Here is a 22,200-nt window from a genome sequence, read left to right as displayed (position 1 = left end):
ACAACAACTGAGGAAGAGCACCCAAACAACAAGAAGAAAAAGAATGTTTTGCCAAATATGTGAAGATATAATACCTATCACCGAAGACTTTAATAAGAATAATGAGACTCCACACTATGTGTAAAAATACAGCTTTTATTCTGAGACATTGACCTTCACTAGAGTGGGACCTGTGGCCCCAGCCTGTCTGGAGAAGCAGTCCCAGGGCCTGAGTGACACCATTTCCCTTTCCTGAAATAGGAAGAAGTTATTCTAAAGGAAAAAGGAGAGCCCAGAGAGATCTATACAGGACCTCTCTTGCACATGGTGATTGGAGGCAGAGGGTGGGGAGCTGGAGAGGAGTCCAGTCCCTCCAACAAATACTGAGGGCTTCAAAGAGCTCTTCCTGGATGTTTCTCTTAATCTGGATTTAAAAGGGATAGGAGGTATCTAAGGGTCCAAGAACATAACAGGAATGGGCAACTCTAGAAGTGTTTGTATGTGGAAGGCCCTAACCTGGCCCTGTCCTCCCTGTCTCTACCTTTGGCTTTGATGAAGAGAGATTCACAGCTCAGAGGAAGGGAGGAATTTCTCCAGTCTTCACTTTAACAAACTCTTTTAAGTTTTCTGCCTACCTTATGTTGCCTTTGGCCAATGACCCACTCCCTGGTAACAAGATCTTGTTGACTTTCTTGGGAATCTCCTAAGAGATAAGTGCTTTGTGTCTGAGACAAGTTCAGGTAAACCAACCAAGGCAGTGCCTCCCACAGTCAAACAGAGAAGCTGGAGAGCCAAAGCCTATAGAGTTGGGCACTACAGCTGCTCATGCTGCAGAAGAGACAGCTAGTCAGGAACCATGGAGATTCAAGACAACTTACTGGTCCCCTTTGCCCAGGGCTGTGGTCCTAATCACAGTCCCTCACCTTTCCCAGGGTTAGCCTGTGTTTCAAATGCATATGAGCTGCGCTGAGAGGACAACAGGGGATCAGAAACCTGGGGTTCTCTGGGGGGCAGACTAAGACGACTCCGGGATCCAGACCCTTCTGCACCTTCAGATGGGAGCTCCAGGCAGCTAAGAGGCCGAGGAGAATGGGCAGAGATCATACTACAAGGGGAGGTTCTGGGGATGAGGCAGTAATCCCCACCCTCAGTACAGGTCTGGGTTCGCCGAACTCCTTGAGCCTCAGTCCTTTGGCGGTCCCGGGCTAGGGCCACAGCAGCATCAAAGGAAAGACTACCCCCATTCCTCCAAGAGGATCGAGAAGCTCGGGACCCCCAAGCCCTTTCTCCAGGAGTCCCATCAAGCCGGCCAGGCCTCGGGCTTGGATTTGCAGGTGCCACATGAATCTTGCTACACATTGCACTGGGCATCTTGGCAAACTGTGGCTTTGGGGGCACCACAGGTACAGAGCGGACCTGTTGGACCTGAACCAGAGTGGAAGCTAGACGCATGCCCACGCCACCCAAGCCAAGGGAACAGGGGCATAGACAGCCGTCTGGACTGGGCTGCCCCTCAGGCTCCATCTCCTCTGGCTGGGGTGGCTGTGGGGCTACCTCTTCCATCTCAGAAGAGTGAGGATTGCCCTCTTTGGCACAGTCAACCTCCAGGGACTCTACACCTGAACCTTCAGAGAGGGTGTCCTCTTCTAAATAGTCCCCTCCAGCCCTCTGGTCTCCCTCAGCCTCTCCATCCCCACTCTCCCGTTCCTGGCTGACCTCCCCTGCTCCTCCTTCAGTTGCTGCTTCTGGGCTTCTGCTGTCTTCACCATCTCCTTGGTCTTTTCTTGCATCATGGTACCCCTTCTCCCTCTGTCCTTTGTCCTCATCCTGGCTGACTCCCTCGGCCTCTTGTTTGTGTACAACTTCCCATTTCTCCTCAGCAACTTGATCTTCCTGGGCCCCTTGCTCTAGGTCCCTTCCAGCTACCTGGGCTTCCTCTCTTTGTTCAGCCTCTTCTCTCTCAATTTCTTTTTCCTTCTTGTCTGTATACTCCTCTCCTCCTGATTCCTCCACATCTTTAGCCTCCATACTGTCAGCCTTCTTCTGACCTTTGGACTTCTCTTCCTTGGCCTCTGTCTCTTCCCTACTCCCTTCTCTCAAACTGACTTTTGTCTCTTGGCTTCCCCCAGCCTCCCCTCTATCCTCACTGGCCTTTCCAGCCTCCACCTTGGTCTCTGGACTTCCCTCTCCCTCTTCCCTGATGTCTAGCCTGCCTCCAGGCTCAGCTTGCTTGTCCTCCCCAACTTCCCAGCATGCCTGCTCTTCCCTAGACTGTCCCAGAGCCTGCCTTCCACATCCTGCCGCCTCTCCCTCCAGACTCCCTGAACCCTCCCAGATTGGGGGTTTAGGTCCCAGAAGGGGACTTAGGTCATCATAGGCACTCAGGAAAACTTCCTCCCCATTTTCCTCCTCAACTTCAGGCCTGGGGCCAGCGGAGTCCAGGGAACAGCAGCTGGGGGCCAAGACAAACTGTGCCTCATCCAGAGACAGGTCATCCAGGGGTGGCTCCACAGAGAACTCCTCCACCTGTAGGCACAGCATTGTGACTCAGGACCAGGAGGCCCTGTCCACCCTTGACTCCATGCCACCCCCAAACCCAGCACGGCTCTCCTTACCTGAGGCCCAACTCCCAGGAGCTCTTCCAGGTAGCCCATCCCAGGGTCGTCCTCCCCAGGGGAGAAGGCTGCTCCTGCTGCTTCTGCCTGGGCCACCTCCCCATCCTCTGCCCCCACCCACTCAGGTTCTGAGCTGCTTGAGTCCTCTAGGAAGGAGAAGGAGTCCTGCACCTCCTGGGACAGGGAGTCCTCCAGGGCAGGAGCCAAGTCGTCTGGGCCTGAGTCTGCCAGGGGACTTGAGGCTGGACTTGCTTCCAACTTTTCATCTGTTGGGGGAGAAGTAGTCCCAGGAATACAAAGGTCAAGCCCTGACCCTTTTCAGTGTGAGTCCTCCTAGCATTGATATAGCAGGGGCCCAGGACTCCCAGCATTGCTACTCTGCATGACTGATCCTTTCAGACCAATGTCCCTAGTTATTGGCTTGCTACCTTAACTGAGACCCTACCAGGTGCCAAGCACTGTGCTATACATTTTACAATGCATTGTCATTTTTTCCTCCAAACTATTTTGTGGGGTACTGTCCTCATTTTACATGTGAGGAAACTGAGGCTCAGAGAGATTAAGCAATTTGTCTAAGGTCATGTAACAAATAAGCAGTACAGCCAAAATTTGAACCCAAGTCTACTTAACTCTATAGCCCATGTTCTTACCCACTATCCTATCCTGCCTCAGGACTTCTCATGAGTGACACTTCAGGAACTGGAGTCAGAGCAAGGATCAGATCCTAGCTCTGCTACTTCTACCTAAATCAATTGCAAATTGATTAACCTAAGTCTCAGTTTCCACTGCTGTAACATAAGGCTAACAATACCTATGTCATAAGATTATGAGAAAATGAAACAAGCTAATTGCTGCAATCACAGCACTTAGACCTTTTTTTTTTTTTTTTTGAGACAGAGTCTTTGCTATGTCTCCCAGGCTGGAGTGCAGTGGCGCAATCTCAGCTCACTGCAACCTCCACCTCCTGGGTTCAACCAATTCTCCTGCCTCAGCCTCCTGAGTCTCTGGGATTACAAGCATGCCTCACCAGGCACGCCTGACTAATTTTTTTTGTATTTTTTTAGTAGAGACGGGGTTTCACCATGTTGACCAGGCTGGTCTGAAACTCCTGACCTCCAGTGATCCACCCTCCTCAGCCTCCCAAAGTGTTGGGATTACAGGTGTGAGCCACCGTGCCTGGCCTAGCACTTGGTACTTTATAAACTCTTTTTTTTTTTTTTTAATTTGAGATAGAGTTTTGCTCTTGTCACCCAGGCTGGAGTGCAGTGGCGTGATCTCGGCTCACTACAGCCTCTGCCTCCTGAGTTCAAGCGATTCTCCTGCCTCAGCCTCCCAAGGAGCTGGGACCGCAGGCACCTGCCACCACACCTGGCCAATTTTTTGCATTTTTAGTAGAGATGGGGTTTCGCCATGTTGGGCAGGCTGGTCTTGAACTCCTGACCTCAGGTGATCCGCCCGCCTAGGCCTCCCAAAGTGCTGGGATTATAGGCATGAGCCACGGCGCCCAGCCGGTACTTAATAAACTCTTGATAAATGTTAGCTGATAGTATTGATGTTACTATTATTGTTACCCATCCATCTATTATATATTCCCACATTTGTCCTTAGTAATCCCTGCTATATGTTTCTGACACAGGCCCCTATTCTTGGGTACATCAGTGTTCTGAAGGCTGCTAGAGATCTCCTCTCCATAGATTTCACATAGCCTGATAATATTACTGGATTTCCCTAATCCTGAATCTAGGGAGGCAGCTGAAGGTAACCACCCCAAAGCCCAAGGGCTGAGGCCTCTGCCCTTCCTAGGGTGGATCTTCCAGCATCAGAGCTTCAGCCTGGAGTTCTAGTCCCTTTTCCCAGTCTTGGTCAATCAATGGGTCCTCACCTGGGGGGCCAGGGCCGAGGCCAGGGCCAGGGCCAGGGCCAGAGGCAGGGCTTGGCCGGTGCTGTAGAGCAGGGCACTCAAGGCCACGGGTGAGCCTGGCCAAGGAAACGTTAGAGATGATGTTCGGGGGCACATTGAGGATAGAGGTGATGTGTAGCGGGAGGTTGACATTGTAGGGGTCTGAGATGTGGACACCAGCACAGCGCTCTGCACGGCTGCTGCCCCCAGCCCGGATGGCTGACCGCCCAGCTCGTGGTGTGCCTGGTTCAGAGTTTGTGCCACCCAATGCTTCTGCCTCAGGCTCCTGTTCACCCTCTGCTGCCTCTATAGAATCGTTCTCCAAGCTCTCAGGCAGCAATGGGCTTGGCCGGGGGCTGCTGGGCCCCACCAGCCCCTCTGGCTCTGTGGAGGAAAAAGAGGGCCAGGTAGGCAATGGCCTAAGCTCCAAGGGGCCTAGACATCTCAAGAAGGCTCTGGAGAATGCTCTCTGCTTTCTCAGGCCTGAAAGCAACGATAGCCTGGAAGGCACCAGGCCCAGCTTCTTTTGATCACTACTGCAAACTTTTCACTCAGCCAGTAGGTCAAAGATCAACTCACCTTCACATACCTAGGGAACTCCCTTCCTTCCCTGCAGATACAGTCACTGGCCATTGTCACCATCACCACCACCACCACCACCACCACCATCACCACATACCCATGCTGTCCCTTCCCATACGAACACTCATCAACAAACTCATAGATTAGACAATGAACTCACCGTAGCATTCAGCTACACTTACAATGTGGCTGGTATATAATAGGCACTCATTAAATATTTTTTGAAATTATTGAACACAGTTGGCTGCATGTACACACACACACACAAGCCCATGCTGGTCACATAGCACACACACATACACACAGAAATGCACCCCTATACTCACCATCACTGGCCCCAGCTGCAGCACTCAGTGAGTCCATGCTTTTGGCTGGCCGCAGTGTCCCCTTGTTGGATTTATCCTCTGTAAGAAGGGATGTGGGTACAGCCAGGGCCTTGTGCACCCTCAGCAGAGCTCCCCCCATCTCCCCAGACTTACCCCTGTCTTCAGCCCCCCGTGGAAGTTTACGCTTAGTCTCATGGCCAGAGCGACCTAAATTGAAGATAGACCTCCACTTCCTGACCTTCAAAGACCCCTTCCGCCTACAAAGAATGGAGGGGCATAATTGGAGGTTGGAACATGATGGTCAGTGCAGGGGAGGAAGGCCCAGGAAGGAGGCCTTACTTGTGCTCGGCAATCTCAATGATAGTATGGTAGGGCCGCATCTGTGGGGGTCCATCGCCAGCCTGAAGTATGCTAGGCAGGTGATAAGGCAGTGGCCTGGGCATAAGGTCCTCGGGGCTGCCTGATGCCCGGGTCCCTGGAAGTGATCGCCATCCACTCTCCACCTCACCACCTGGGAAAAGAAAAGGAATTGGCCAGCCAGGAACAGAGCTAAGAGAGAGACCTCAGGCACCCAATCTTTCATCACCCAATGCCAACTACAAGGTTAGGGATACATTCAGAAGCCCCTGAAGACAGTGCCTCCATGTCCATCACCTCAAAAGAGTGCCCTCATGGACAAAGAGGGCTGGGAGATCCCACGACGCTGGCCTGGTGGGCTGGGGGTGGGTATGAGCCATCACTAGCCTTGGGAGCCAGGATGGTGACTCAGAGGTCAAGCCATGCCCTGGACTGACAGCAGAAGAGGTCTTCTGAAGTCCTGACTGCACAATTATTTCCCCAGGGTTCTCTCCATGTGGCCACTACCAACATCCGTGTATGAGACTCAACTGAACTAGGTGATCTTCAAGGCTCTCTGTAACTAACTTGACTCCCCAAACAGTGGGATATGTGGAGGGCAGGAAGGACACTGACCAGAGAGGGCAGCACCCGCAAAGAGCTGGTCCACGTGTGTGAGGATGAACTCCACGACGATGGATTGTACCCGCACCTCCATGAAGGCCGCTGTCCCATTGAAGCCTGAGGCCTCTATGTCCTTAGACCTGTGGAGATGTGGAATTATTCTCCCCCTCAGCCCCACCAAACTTCCCAATCCAGATTCTCCCTGAAAATACCTTATTCTCTCTCTCTCTCTCTCGAATGACCTTAACCCCATCTCTACCTCTTAAATTGTATGCATAATTCTTCCAATTCTCAAATGCCACTTGAAGACTTCCAGGAAGGAAGCCTTCTTGGACACCCTCCTCAGGATTAATCTCTATTCCCTTTGCACACCAGGGTGTCTAGTTTATAATGAATTTTATAATGAATTACAGGACTTCTCATAGTCTGTCTTGGACCACAGTGAGTGATATGCACAGTGAGCGCAGCCAACAGACTGCAAGACGTTTTGCTCAACAAACATTTGGCATGAGGCCGGACACAGTGGCTCACACCTGTAATCCTAGCACTTGCACAGGGAGGAGGTGGGTGGATCACCTGAGGTCAAGAGTTCAAGATCAGCCTGACCAACATGGTGAAACCCCTTCTGTCTACTAAAAATACGAAAATTAGCCAGGCATGGTGGCTCATGCCTGTAATCCCAGCTACTCAGGAGGCCGAGGCACGAGAATCACTTGAACCCAGGAAGCGGAGTTTGCAGTGAGTTGAGATCGCGCCGCTGCTCTCCAGCCTGGGCAACAGAGCAAGACTCTGTCTCAAAAACAAACAAAAAAAATTGACATGGAACTATTATGTTCCAGTCCCTGAGCTCAGTGACACACTGTAGGAAAACACAAAAGTCCTGCCTTTTAGGGACTTTATTTGATCGCAGAGAAGGGACTAAAATGGATGGGGCCCATCCGACCCAACATGATGTTGAACCTTCTTTGCTCACTGGGCTTCGTGAGCGCCACACCCTTCTCCAGTGTACCCACACAGTCACACCTCATCCTGGGAGCAGCCTCCCAGAGGCCAGTGTCTCACAGGATCCCCATACACTGCTCACACAGGCACCTACCTCAGCAGGTTGGGAGCCCACACGATGGCCAGGTTGCGAGCATGCATGTTGGTCTGGGCACTGAACGAGGCCATGTGCACCAGGTGCCTCATGAGGAACTCCAGGGTCCTGCAGAAAGCAGGGGCAGGGATCACGCAGGGAATGCCCGGGGCAGGCATTAGGGCTGGGACCTGGGATCCAATAGGACCCAGTTAAGGCTCCAGGCAGCGAGTGAATGAGTTGTCTCAGGTTGCTGGGCAGATATGGAGTGCCACATACCTGTAGTTTGGGACAGGGAGTTCTCGAAGCACCTCTAGGATCTTGACCAAGCGCTCAGGTTCCAATTGCACTGCTACAGCCTCCTGATTGAGAAGAGTGCAAGAAGCAGGAATCAGTGACCCAGCAATGCCCCTGCTTACTCCCCAGAGCTCCTAACCAAGTTCTCAGGAACAATGTGCACTGGACTCTGTGCTACCCCATCCTACATCATCTGCAGTGCACTGACTTGGTAGAGAGAGCTCAGAATTTGGGGTCCATGAAGATGGCAGCTGAATTTTGGTTATGCCACTTAATAGCTTTTGTGAAGTTGGCAACTCGCTGTCTTACCATCCTCCATCTATAGAGCTCTGGTACTGGGATACTTCAGTGGTGCCACCTTGTGGGTGCCCCAGGGACCACAGAATTATTTCAGTGTGTCCAGGAAAGCTGTCCCCCACCCCAACCTAGCCGGTGTGGACTGAGCAGGGTGCTGCTAGGATTTAGGGTCTCTCAGTGCTGTTGTGCTCAATACAGTGCAACTTATTTTTAAAGTGTTACTCAATTCAAAATAGCATATTTTTCATGTGTTTTCGCATTTAAAAGATGTTCAGGCTGGGCACAGTGGCTCACACCTGTAACCCTAGCACTTTGGGAGCTGAGTTGGGAGGATTTGTTAAGCTTAGGAGCTTGAGACCAGCCTGGGCAACACAGCAAGACCTTGTCTCTACTAAAAATTTTAAAAATCAGCCAGGCGTGGTGGTGCACGCCTGTAGTCCCATCTACTCAGGAGGCTGAGGTAGGAGGATCACTTGAGCCTGGGAGATTGAGATTGCAGTGAGCTGTGATCACACCACTGCACTCCAGCCTGGGTGACCGAAGGAGACCCTTTCTCAAAAAACAAAAAACAGGCTGGGCGCAGGGGCTCATGCCTGTAATCCCAACACTTTGGGAGGCTGAGGTGGGCGAATCACTTGAGGTCAGGGATTCAAGACCAGCCTGGCCAACATGGTGAAACCCTGTCTCTACCAAAAATACAAAAAATTAGCCAGGCATTGTGGCGGGCTCTCCAGCTACTGGGGAGGCTGAGGCAGGAGAATCACTTGAACCTGGGAGGCGGAGGTTGCAGTGAGCCGAGATTGCACCACTATACTTCAGCCTGGGCGACAGAGTGAGACTCCATCTTAAAATATAAAATAAAATAAAATACCAAAGATGTTCAACACATAATTAGAGTGAATGGAGAGGCATCCTTGAAAAAATTTTACTTCTAAAAAGTATTCTCATTCTCTTAAGTGTAGGGAAGCTCTGGTCTACGTGTGCTTTCCAAGGCTCTTCCAGCTACAACAATCTGACCTCTACCTCCCCAAGTCTCACCACTGTGCTGTGTGCAATCTGCAGGCCTTAGGAGAAAGAAGGACATAGCAGAGGGAGAGTGAAGAGAAAAGGGATGAGGGAGGACAAAGGTAGTAGGGGCTAGGAGATTTGGGGAGGGGGGTCTTTTCCCCAGTAAGTTTTTCTGTGGTCTCTGTCATTCAGGATCGCTAGGACTCTGGCTGGTATGTGGCACACCTGGGATGTCAAAATCAGACTGTCCACCCCTGAGCCCTGTCTTCCACCCCTCCGCCTCTCAACTCACGGCAAACTTGTCATAGAGCCGGTAAGTGAGCAGGGGATCCGGCAGTTCTCTGAAATAGGCCTTGCACAGGGAGGAGACGCAGTGAATGTCTTGGAGGTAAACATCCCGACGCAGGTCTGGCTTCCGCTCTGACTCAAATTCCTGCCTGGGGAGGCGCAGTGTGGTCAGGAGTGGTAGGGGTTGGGGTGATGTGGGGAGAGGTAGGTCACTATAGAGATGGGTCCCGGCATGGTCATGGGTCAACATGTGTGGGACTTGGAAGGAGAATGTTGGGACATGTACACATATAAGCCAGTAAGTATAAGGTATTGCATATGTTGACATGTAGATGTGAATGTGAGGATGGGTACAGGTACAGGTAAGTGGATCTATGCATGAACAGGGATATGTTAGGGATGTAGCTGTAGATATGTGTAGCAATACAAGGGTATGTAAGAGTCAATAGGGTATGGTCCTAAATCTGTGCCACTGGGTACGTGTAAAAATGGATGGGTATAACTTTTAGAAAGAAAGGTAAGTGTAAATCTTTATGTTCTAGGATTAGGCAACAGTTTCTTAGATATGATACTAAAAGCACAAGCAAACAAAGAAATGGATACATTGAACATCAAAATTAAAAAGATTTGTAGCCAAAAGTCACCATTAAAAAAGTGAAGACAACCCACAAAATGGCAGTAATGTTTGCAAACAATATATCTGATTGAGGGTCTAGTATTCCAAACATATAAAGAACTCTTGTAATTCAATGACTAGAAAGACAAATAAGCTAATTTTTTTTTTTGAGACAGAGTCTCACTCTGTCGCCCAGACTGGCATGCAGTGGCACGATCTCTGCTCACTGCAGCCTCCGCCTCCCAGGTTCAAGCGATTCTCCTGCCTCAGCCTCCTGAGTAGCTGGGACTACAGGCACCCACCACCATGCCCGGCTAAACAAATAAGCCAAATTTTTAAACAGGCAAAGTCAGCACCATAGGAAAGAGGGAAAAAATGGGCAAAGCATTTGAATAAACATTGGTATTGCTCCAAAGAAGATATGCAAGTAGACAATAAGCACAGGAAAAGATGTTCAACATCATTACCTATTACAGAAATGCAAATATAGGCCAGGGGAGGTGGCTTATGCCTGTAATCCTCACTACTCAGAAGGCTGAGGTAGGAGGATCGCTTGAGCCTAGGAGGTAGAGGCTGCAGTGAGCCATGACCATGCCACTGCACTCTAGCTTAGGTGACAGAGTGAGACCCAGTCTCAAAAAAAGAAAAGAAAAAGAACAAAAGTAACTCAAATATAAATCACATTGAAATATCAGTTTACATTTACAGGGATGGCTATAATAAAAAAGGTAGGCCGGGCACAGTGGCTCATGCCTGTAATCCCAACACGTTGGGAGGCTGAGCCAGGTGGATCACCTGAGGTCTGGAGTTCGAGACCAGCCTGACCAACATGGTGAAACCCTGTCTCCACTAAAAATACAAAACTGTGGGCTGGGCGTGGTGGCTCACACCTGTAATCCCAGCACTTCGGGAGGCCAAGGCAGGCAGATCACCTGAGGTCGAGAGTTCAAGACCAGCCTGACTAACATGGAGAAAGCCCATCTCTACTAAAAATACAAAATTAGCCAGGCATGGTGGCACTCGCCTGTAATCCCAGCTACTCAGGAGGCTGAGGCAGAAAAATCGCTTGAACCCGCAAGGTGGAGGTTGTGGTGAGCCAAGATTGTGCCATTGCACTCTAGCCTGGGCAACAAGAGTGAAACTCCATCTCAAAAAAAAAAAAAAATTAACCGGACGTGGTGACATGTGCCTGTAATCCCAGCTACTCTGGAGGCTGAGGCAGGAGAACTGCTTGAACCTAGGAGTCAGAGGCTGCAGTGAGCTGAGATCACGCCACTGCACTACAGCCTGGGCAGCAGAGCAAGACTCCATCCCAAAAAATAAATAAATAAATAAATAAATACACAGGCCAGGGTGCGGTGGCTCATGCCTGTAATCCCAACACTTTGAGAGACTAAGGCAGGCAGATCACTTGAGGTCAGGAGTTCAAGAGCAGCCTGGCTAACATAGTGAAACCCCGTCTCTACTAAAGATACAAAAATTAGCTGGGTGTGATGGTGCATGCCTGTAGTCCCAGCTACTCGGGAGGCTGAGGCAGGAGAATCACTTGAACACAGGAGGCAGAGAGGCTGCAGTCAGCCAAGATCGCAACACTGCACTGCAGCCTGGGCAACAGAGGGAGACTCCATCTCAAAAAAAAAAAAAAAAATTGAAAAAAAAATATTAAGACCAGCCTGGCCAACATAGTGAAACCCCACTTCTACTAAAAATACAAAAATTAGCCAGGCATGGTGGTGTGCATCTGTAGTCCCAGCTACTCAGGAGGCCGAGGCAGGAGAATCACTTGAACCCAGGAGGCAGAGGTTGCAATGAGCCAAGATTACACCACTGCACTCCAGCCTGGGCAACAGAGTGAGACTCTATCTCAAAAAAAAAAAAAAAAAAAAAAAAAAAGAAATGTCCTGGAATTAGATCATGATGATTATTGTACTTCGTCACTATCTAAAGTAAATATACTATGTGAATAGTATGTGAATACACTAAAAACAATGGAATTATACATTTTTTAATGGTGAATTTTTTGACATGTAAATTATATCTAAGTTTTTTGTGTTTTGTTTTGAAACAGAGTCTCACTCTGTCACCCAGGCTGGAGTGCAGTGGCACAATCTTGGCTCACTGCAACCTCTGCCTCCTGAGTTGGAGCAATTCTCCTGCCTCAGCCTCCTAAGTAGCTGGGATTACAGGTGTGTGCCACCACACCCAGCTAATTTTTGTATTTTTATAGAGACGGGGTTTCACCACATTGGCCAGGCTGGTCTTGAACTCCTGACCTCAGGTGATCCACCCACTTCAGCCTCCCAGAGTGCTGAGATTACAGGCATGAGCCACCGCGCCTGGCCCAAGTTTTTTTTTTTTTTTTAAGCCGGGTGTGTGTGTGGGAATGGTGTATGTGAGAGTGGAGTTTGTGTGTGTGTGTGCTAAGTTTGGGGAGGGACCATGGTCTCCACCTTCCCTGAGGAGTTGTTAGAGCACCTCCCTAGGACCTTACCTAGTATCTGTGTTTCCTTCTCCCCACTGCCTCTCACTCTCCATCTCTGCTGTCCTCAGCAACTCTTACTATGACCTTCTGCCTCCCTGGCCTCCTGGTCACAGAGCCCTCCCACTCTGTTTGACTCACCGAAGCTTCTGGATGTTGGAGGAGACCCCTGAGAGGCGGTAGATCCCATCCACCACTCCATACTCCTCCACAAATTCTGCACAGCTCTTTAGCACCTGGGGCACTGGGGACACAGACGGGGCAGAGACACAGAAATCAGAGGATCTGGGTGGTCAGAGACTGCACTGGGTCTGAGAAATGGAATTTCTCAGAGAAGGGAATTTGGGGAGACCACGAGCAAAGCTCATGGAATAAAAACTTGTCAGAAAGATTCTTACAGATCATCTTCAGCTTCAACCTGCCAACCCCTCTACAGTATCTCTGCTTAGTGGGTCCTAAAGGTCCTGGGAGCTCACTGCCTCTCCAAACTACCCAATCAGCTCTTTGTTAGAAAGTTCTGCCTTTGTTAAAGTGAAATTTGTCAGGCTGGGTGCAGTGGCTCACCCCTGTAAGCCAGCGTCTTGGGAGGCCAAGGCGGGTGAATTGCTTGAGCCCAGGAGTTCAAGACCAGACTGAGTAACATGCTGAAACTCTGTCTCTACAAAAAATACAAACACAAATGGGGTGTGGTGGTGCATGCCTGTAGTTTCAGCTACTCAGGAGGCTGAGATGGGAGGATCACCTGAGCCCAGGAGGCAAGGGCTGCAGGAAGCCACACTCTGGCCTGCTAGGTGACAGAGTGAGACCCTGTCTCAAAAAAAAAAAAGAAAGAAAGAAAGAAATTTGTCTCTCTTGGGCCAGGTGCGGTGTCTCATGCCTGTAATCCCAACACTTTGGGAGGCTGAGGTGGGTGAATCCCCTGAGGTCAGGAGTTTGAGACCAGCCTGACCAACATGGTGAAACCCTATCTCTACTAAAAACTACAAAAACTACCTGGGCATGGTGGCAAATGCCTGTAATCCCAGCTACTTGGGAGGCTGAGGCAGGAAAATCACTTGAACCGAGAGGTGGAGGTTTCAGTGAGCTGAGATCACGCCACTGCACTCTAATCTGGGTAACAAGAGGGAAACTCCATCTCAAAAAAAAAAAAAAGAAAGAAAGAAAAGAAAAGAAAAGAAAGAAACTTGAAACTTGTCTGAAATTACTAGTTATTTTTAAAGGGGCAACAATCTGGTTGTAGAGGAGGCAGAGTCAAGGACTTTTTTTTTTTTTTTTGAGACGGAGTCTCACTCTGTTGCCCAGGCTGGAGTGCAGTGGTGCAATCTTTGCTTACTGCAACCTCTGCCTCCCGGGGTTCAAGCGAGTCTCCTGCCTCAGCCTCTCGAGTAGCTGGAATTACAGACGCCCGCCACTAAGTCTACAGCTAATTTTTTTGTATTTTTAGTAGAGACGGAGTTTCACCATGTTGGCCAGGCTGGTCTTGAACTCCTGACCTCATATTTCGCCCGCCTCGGCCTCCCAAAGTGCTGGGATTACAGGCGTGAGCCACTGAGCCTGGCCAAGGACTTATCTTAAAAGTGCATTTACTTAACACTCTACATAAGGTGAAGGAACATTAGTTGTCCCAACCCAAATGGAACAGGACTGTTGGGGATTATTTTGAAGTACACCCTCTGGTAAGAAAGCTCATGGCTATTAGTTCTTTGTTGTTGTTGGGTTCTGTTTGTTTGTTTTTTTGTGATGGAGTCTCACTCTGTTTCCCAGACTGGAGTGCAGTGGCACAATCTTGGCTCACTGCAACCTCCACCTCCGGGGTTCAAGCAATTTTCCTGCCTCAGCCTCCCAAGTAGCTGGAATTACAGACACGCGCCACCACGCCCAGCTAATTTTTGTATTTTTAGTAGAGACGGGGTTTCACCATGTTGGCCAGGCTGGTCTCATACTCCTGACCTCAGGTGAGCCTCCCAAAGTGCTGGGATTACAGGTGTGAGCCACCGCGCCTGACCTGCTTTATATATGTTCTATCATTTAATCTTAAAAATTAGATATTCTGAATGACAGACCTTTGGCAATCAAATACAAGAATATCTGAAAAAAAACTTTAACAATGAGATATTCTAGTCCCCATTTTACAGATAAGAAAACTGAGGGTCAAAGAAGTACCGAGTGCCCAGCAGCACCCAGCTAGAGCCAGGACTCAAATCAAGAGTGCAAAAACCTGTACTATCTTTCCCAACCCTGGGCCCCCTCCTGTTACTAGACTGTAGCTTTTTAAGGACAAAATCTAAGTGTGATCCATCTTGGTATTCCTTATATTATCTGACATGGTGTCTCATACACGATAGATCCTCAAAAACGGCCAGGCGCGGTGGCTCACGCCTGTAATCCCAGCACTTTGGGAGGCCAAAGCAGGTGGATCATCTGAGGTCAGGAGTTTGAGACCAGCCTGGCCAACATGGTGAAACCCCGTCTCTACTAAAAATACAAAAATTAGCTGGGCGTGGCAGCGCATGCCTATAATTCCAGCTACTTGGGAGGCTGAGGCAGGAGAATTGCTTGAACCCGGGAGGTGGAGGTTGCAATGAGCCAAGATTGTGCCACTGTACTCCAGCTTTAATGACGGAGCAAGACTCAGTCTTTAAAAACAACAACAACAACAACAACAAAAAACCATGTATTGAAACACATCTCCACAAGGCCATGTAGCTATCTTTCCAAAGCACTTCCCTACTTTAGATCCTTTGCCTCGTATACACCCCACTCTGCCCCACGTTAATCCCCATTGCTTACCTTACAAATACAAAATAAAACATAAACTCCTCAACCTGGTATATAAGACCCTTCACAAACCAGGTCCAGACACCATTTCAGCCACAGCTCCAGAAAATTCTTTGATAAATCCTATGATGCAGCCCTTTGCTAGTCCATTAACAAGCCTTGGTACCATCACTCATATTATTCCCTTGCCTGGAATTACCCTCCCTCTGACTCTGCCTGGTGAACTTCTATGCATTCCTTAAAACACATCTTAGGCCAGGTGCGGTGGCTCATACCTGTAATCCCAGCACTTTGGTAGGCCGAGGTGGGCAGATTTAGAGTTTGAGACCAGCCTGGCCAACATGGCAAAACCCCGTCTCTACTAAAAATACAAAAATTAGTCTGGTGTGGTGGCATGTGTCTGTAGTCCCAGCTACTTGGGTGGCTGAGGCCAAGTAGGTTCAAGAATTGCTTGAACCTGGGAGGTAGTTGTTGCAGTGAGCTGAGATTGCACCACTGCACTCAAGCCTGGGGGACAGAATGAGACTCTATCTCAAAAAAAAAAAAAAAAAAAAAAAAAAGCACATCTTAAATATAACCTCCAATTCCAAACCTTTTTCTTATATCTATATTATAATTCACCACAGTCTTTGTTCTTTTTTCTTTTTTCTTTTTTTTTTTTTTGAGATGGAGTTTCGCTCTTGTTGCCCAGGCTGGAGTGCAGTGGCACGATCTCGGCTCACCACAACCTCCGCCTCTCAGGTTCCAGCGATTCTCCTGCCTCAGCCTCCCTAGCAGCTGTGATTACAGGCATGTGCCACAATGCCTGGCTAATTTTGTATTTTTAGTAGAGACGGGGTTTCCCCACGTTGGTCAGGCTGTCTCGAAGTCCAGACCTCAGGTGATCTGCCCACCTCAGCCTCCCAAAGTGCTGGGATTACAGGCGTGAGCCACCGCACCCGGCCATTCATGTTTGTATTATACCACTTCTTGCAGTTTGTTGTGATTATTTTGTATTTATATCTCCTGACATATAATAACATCCTCCCAGCATCTGGCACAATGTTGAAACAGAGCAGGTGCTCAATGAATGTTTGTGAAATGACTCAGTGAATTAATCAATTATGAGAATCAATAACATCCCTTGGAGATTTAACAGAGAATATTGCCAATGACAGAACACTGGGTCCTATTAACTAGGACTCATCAGAGAAATTCGTCTCACATATCAGTGTCAGAAAAAGCTGTGTTTGGCATGGCAGCTCATGCCTGTAATCCCAACAGTTTGGGAGGTCAAGGCAGGTGGATCACTTGAGGTCAGGAGTTCAAGAACAGCCTGGGTAACATAGCAAGACCTCATCTCTACAAAAAATAAAAAATTAGCAGGGCGTGGTGGCTCACACTTCTAGTCCCAGCTAGTTAGGAGGCTAAAGCAGGAGATTGCTTGAGCCCAGGACTTTGAGGCTGCAGTGAGTGATGACGGCACCATTGCACACCAGCCTCAGCAACAGAGTAAGACAAGAAAGAAAGAAAGGAAAAGAAAGAAAGAAAGAAAGAAAGAAAGAAAGAAAGAAAGAAAGAAAGAAAGAGAGAAAGAAAGAGAAAGAAAGAAAGAGAAAGAAAGAAAGAAAGAGAAAGAAAGAAAGAAGGAGAGGAAGGAGAGAAAAGAGAAAAGAGAGAGGAAGGAAGGGAGGGAGGGAGGAGAGAGGGAGGGAAGGAAGAGAAAAGGAAAGGAAGGGAAGGGAAGAAGGGAAGGGAAGGGGGAAAAAGCTGTGGTTCTCCTAAACCATCTAACTTTTTTTCCTTATGGGCCCATGAGTCTTGCACTTGATTATGTTTATTTATTTATTTATTTTGAGTTGGGGTGCGTTCAAGCAGTTCTGGTGCCTCAGCCTCCTGAGTAGCCAGAACTACAGGTGCGCGCCACCATGCCCTGCTAATTTTTGTGTTTTTTAGTAGGGATGGGGTCTCACCATGTTGGCCAGGCTGGTCTCGAACTCCTGACCACAAGTGATCCGCCTGCCTCGGCCTCCCAAAGTGCTGGGATTACAGGCGTGAGCCACTGGGCCTGGCCTATGTTTACCTCTTTAACCACTAGGAAGCTCAGAGCCCACCTCTAAGAACCATATAGAACCATGTAATATGCATTTCTGGGTGCTGATCTTTCTCTTCCTCTTGTTTTTCCTTCAACCCAATTCCTTCAATCATTTATTCTAATTTTTTGTAAAGTTTTAGGTTTTGAAAGTCATTCCAAGCTCTTTGTTGAATAAAGTATGACAGAAATATGGAATGAAGAAAATAATCAATAAATTCATCAACCCCAATCTTTCCTTTTTCTTTTTTCTTTTTTGTTTCTTTTTCTTTTTTTTTTTTTTTTTTTTTTTTTTTTGAGACGGAGTTTCACTCTTGTTGCCCAGGCTGGAGAGTGCAATGGCGCGATCTCGGTTCACTGCAACCTCTGCCTCCCGGATTCAAGAGATTCTCCTGCCTGAGCCTCCCAAGTAGCTGGGATTACAGGCACCCACCACTCTCTCTGGCTAATTTTTATATTTCTAGTAGAGACAGAGTTTCTCCATGTTGGTCAGGCTGGTCTCAAACTCCCGACCTCAGGTGATCTGCCCACCTCGGCTTCCCAAAGTGTTGGGATTACAGGCGTGAGCCACTGCACCCGGCCCCTTATTTATTTATTTATTTATTTATTTATTTATCTGAGACAGAGTCTCACTTTGTTGCCCAGGCTGGAGTGCAGTGGTGCAGTCTTGGCTCACTGCAGCCTCAGCCTCCTGAGTAGCTGGGATTACAGGCACACACCACCATGCCCAGCTAATTTTTGTATTTTTAGTAGAGATGGAATCTCACCATGTTGGACAGGCTGGCCTCGAACTCCTGACCTTAAGTGATCCACCCGCCTTGGCATCCCAAAGTGCTGGGATTACAGGCGTGAACCACCATGCCCAGCCAATCACAATCTTTCAACTCTTCTCATACAACCTGGCTTCCAGACCCTTCATCCTCCTGCACACCACAGCCAGGAGTTGGGTGGGATTAGGGAAGCATCTAGTGTGCAAAATTTAAGGAAGCACTTATTCTCAGGGCCATGCAGATGCCAACCATGCCCATGCATGGTCTTGAGTACCTCCTTGAGAATGAGGCACCTAGGGGCCTGGCGTGGTGGCTCACACCTGTAATCCCAGCACTGTGGGAGGCCGAGGCGAGTGGATCACCTGAGCTCAGGAGTTCAAGACTAGCCTGGCCAACATGGCAAAACCCCGTCTCCACTAAAAAGTACAAAAATTAGCCAGGCGTGGTGGTGCGTGCTTGTAGTCCCAGCTACTCGGGAGGCTGAGGCAGGGAGAATTGCTTGAACCCTGAAGGTTGAGGTTGCAATGAGCCAAGATGGTTGTGATGCACTCCAGCCTGGGTGACAGAGCAAGACTGCATCTCAAAAAAAAAAAAAAAAAAAAGGCACCTAGGGCAATTGTACAACACTGAAAGTGAGCGCTTCCTTAAATTTTGCACCCTAGTCATGTCTCTTGCCTCGTCTTAGTCTCAGTCCTACAGTTCACCATCCATCCTTTCAGTACCTACTCCCATTTTCTAGGATCCTACTGACCTCAGGTTCCCAGCATTGAATGCAGAGATAGGCCCCTCCTTGTTGGAGCTGCTGCTGTACTCTTGGGTGCCTAATGCTAAGCCAACTCTTTTGACTCATAAATAGTCTGCTGTCACCTAAACCACCAGGTTTTTGTCACATGAGCAGCATCCAAACCAGGTCTTCTCTATCCTATCCTTCTCTGCTGATTTAGAACCTCTAGAGTCCTTTAAAGAGGACACTCAAAAGCCTAAGGAGTCACAGCCATAGAAGAACTGGGTCAAGGAGATAGGGGAAGAGAAAACAGGGTCACAGAGATGGGGAGTTAGGGAGATAGAGATCAGAGAGATGAGGTCAGAGATAAAAGCTACAGACAGGATTGGAGGGACGAAGTCAAAGGGATGGAGACATCGAGGAAATGAGAGTAGGGTCAGGGAGGAAGACCCAAAGCTTAGGGACCTGAGAATTAGAAACCTGAACAATTGGCCAGGCGCAGTGGCTCACGCCTGTAATCCCAGCACTTTGGGAGGCCGAAGCGGGTGGATCATGAGGTCAGTGTTCGAGACCAGCCTGGCCAACATGGTGAAACCCTGTCTCTACTAAAAATACAAAAATTAGCTGGGTGTGGTGGTGCCTGCCTGTAATCCCAGCTACTCTGGAGGCTGAGGCAGGAGAACTGCTTGAACCTGGGAGGCGGAGGTTGCAGTGAGCCGAGATCACGCCACTACACTCCAGCCTAGGACAGAGCAAGACTCCATCTCAAAAAAAAAAAGAAAGAAAGAAAGAAGGAAATCTGAACAATCTATCAAAGATTAAGAAAAGAAAGAATTCAGTACATACAGGGCTTAGGGAAGGAAGAGACCCATGTGGGGGCAAAGAGCTGGAGACAGGGCTGAGATGGAGCAAGGTTGTGAGGTTGGGGGAGACCAACGTGATCAGGGAGGATAAATTAACCAAAAACACAGATCTCTCTGCTTTCATTTTTTTTGGTGGATGTTGGATTAAAGAGAGGAACCATCACCAGCCTCTCTCGGTCCTTCCTTCCACTTTCCACCTCTCTGTACCAGGAAGACCTGAGGGATAGGGAAGGAGCCACCACTGCTACTCTGGTGCCCAAGATCAACCCACCCTTGGGTTCAGGAGAGGTTTTGGTCTCCTGCTCTGGGATTCACCTAGGATCAGGATTCAGCAATCAGATGTCTGTCCCCTCTAGAGAGCGTGCCCCTTCCCTGCTAGGAATGCAGGAAGAGGCCGGGAGGGTTCTAGGAGCAGGGTCTGGGCTGGCTATGGGTTCAGTGTTTCAAGATAGGGTTGGTTGGTTGACCACAGGAAAGGGCAGTACCAGGAAAGGCTGAACTGAGGGTTTGCATTGAGCTGGGAGGAGAACATCATCCCCAATTAAATCTCATGGTCATTGGCTAAGAATCATAGCTTTTGAGAGGAGTCCTTTAGAAAGGAGTAAGCCCTGCACTGATAGCTGTGCCACCTCCACTCTGCCCAGTGAGAAGAGGAAGGCTCAAATAAGCTCGCTTCAACTGTTTAACACTCTTCCTTGGGGTCTGGGCTTTCCCTTAACAAAGGGCAATGGAGATAGGGGTCGTCTCACTGGAGGAGAAAAGGGGAAGGAGGTGTCTGGGGATGCAGGGGCGGGGCTAAGAGCAGGAAATGATCTGGGAACCACCATCACCCTCCCTCCGCTGCAAGCACCACAGCCCAGAGCAGAGGAGGGGACAAAGAGGAAATGACAGATTGGGGTGGGGTGGAATGGGGTGGAGTGGGGAAAGAATTATGCCCTTCTCTAGGAGGAGCTTGAAGTGCCAAAAACAAGCTGGGCTGGGCAGCCAGGATACCTGGGTTCAATTTCAAATTGAATCAAGAAATTATTTTGAGTGGCTGCTCCATGCCAGGCCCTGTTGTGAACCAGATATTGTCCCTGGTCCTTCTGGCTTCAAAGCCCACTCTAAGGTAATCCAGGGAGGGAGCTGGGTGAGCTCCACAGACAGCTCCACACCCACCCTCCTTTGCACCCTCCACCTCCAGCTTCAAGCCAGGCCTCACACCCTCTCTTTCATTCTTCCCCATTTCAGCCACTTCTCCCCTTGCCCCCGACTTTGAACCTGTTTCTCTTTTGCACAGGGAGAACAAGAGAATCACAAAGACTGGGGGCAGAGGCTGTTTCCAGCCCCACATCCTCCCTTGCGGCCCAGCAAGGCTGCAGTGGGAACAGAGCCCATGACCTTGTCCTTGGGTGTTCTCCAGCCAGGAAACCACCCGCCTCAAGGGCCATCTTGAGACCCTTCTGGGGCCATTTCCCTGTCTCCTTTCATTCAGACCTAAGGATAATCATTTCCCCTTCAGCCACTCCTCTCCTGACCCTGTCGCCTCACCCTCCCTCTCCTGTTCCCAGTCACCTGCCCGCTGTTTCATCCACTCCTCCTTGGTTTCCAGTCTCTCCATCCTCCCCCTCACTGCTACCTGGGTACTCACATTCTCATCCCCTCAGCCACCCCATCCCCAGAAAGTTACACAAGGGAGCCGCCCTGCCTTCTTCACTGAGCCACATTTCCTGTCTTGCCCACTTACAGTTCTCTTGAATGGTGACCCCAGGCCACTGCCCCTTCCCCAGGAGCACTGGAAACTGCTTTTGCCCTTCAGGCTGGATCGGGCTGCAGATGCCCAGTGCCTCCCCACCCACCCCGCAGAAGCTGAGCCGGCCTCCTTACCCTCCTGGCCTGAGTGCTGCAGGTGCTCCTGCAAGTCGCACCCAAAAACCCGCTCCTTCGCACCGCCCTTCTTCTTTCCTTTCTGCCGAGACTTCATGGCCAGAGCCCCAGGGCACTGGCCCGGTCACCTCTGTCCCCCAAGACCTGTGCCCTACCAGTCCCCCATGGGATCCCAGCCAGCTGCTGGGCTTGGCCCGGCCCCAGGGGGGCAGGGCTCCCAATTGGGGGTGGAGGGTGGCCTGGGCAACGGGCAGCAGCTCCTGCCCCTGGGGCCCCGGCCACACGGAAGTGGCTGTTGAAGAGGAAGCTACCAGGACCCTGGCAAGAAATTGTGTCCTGTGTCTCGTGGCCCAGCCTGGCACTCGCCCTCCTCGCCCCGCGCAGCTTTAGGGGGCAGGAAGCAGTGCAGCTCCTTAACCCACTTCCTGTTAGAGCATCTTTGCAACCACAGGGCCTAGGGTGGGGGAGGTAGCTGACATTCACATCCTCACCCATTGCTTGGACTTCGTTCATTGGTCAGGGGAGGTGATGTCAGAGCCCTGGGGTGGGGTGATGGTGTCTGGGGTGTGAGCAGGTGACTGACTCCCTTAGAGACCAGAATTCTTGGGTCCAAGGTAGAGACCTGGGGCTTGCCTGGGAGCAAGTTGACACAGGGCTGTAAAAAGCACACTCACAAGGGAGGATGCCTGGGTTCTGCCTCTGATGG

General features: G+C 49.7%; 1 protein-coding gene across 4 annotated transcripts; it reads right to left on the bottom strand.

The window, feature by feature from the left end:
- Positions 1–119: 119 nt before the first annotated feature.
- On the bottom strand, positions 120–21,936 carry ARHGAP30 (Rho GTPase activating protein 30). 4 transcript variants are annotated; one of them, XM_054435480.2, is made up of 12 exons: positions 21,495–21,936; positions 12,564–12,666; positions 9,332–9,476; positions 7,717–7,799; positions 7,459–7,566; positions 6,375–6,502; positions 5,742–5,913; positions 5,556–5,659; positions 5,403–5,480; positions 4,477–4,878; positions 2,595–2,860; positions 120–2,505 (listed from the first exon to the last, which is right to left on the bottom strand). In XM_054435480.2, the coding sequence occupies exons 1-12, from the start codon at positions 21,589–21,591 to the stop codon at positions 889–891; spliced, it is 3,303 nt and encodes a 1,100-aa protein (XP_054291455.1). In that variant the 5' UTR covers positions 21,592–21,936; the 3' UTR covers positions 120–888. The 4 variants fall into 4 exon arrangements, with proteins under 4 accessions (XP_054291455.1, XP_054291465.1, XP_054291481.1 ...); XM_054435490.2 differs by having other exon boundaries at positions 9,332–9,472; positions 21,495–21,868; XM_054435506.1 differs by lacking the exon at positions 12,564–12,666 and having other exon boundaries at positions 21,495–21,575.
- Positions 21,937–22,200: the final 264 nt, after the last annotated feature.

The sequence above is a fragment of the Pongo pygmaeus genome, chromosome 1 (genome assembly GCF_028885625.2).
Source record: "Pongo pygmaeus isolate AG05252 chromosome 1, NHGRI_mPonPyg2-v2.0_pri, whole genome shotgun sequence".
Classification (NCBI taxonomy): domain Eukaryota; kingdom Metazoa; phylum Chordata; class Mammalia; order Primates; family Hominidae; genus Pongo; species Pongo pygmaeus.
This window is presented reverse-complemented; position numbering and strand designations above follow the sequence as displayed.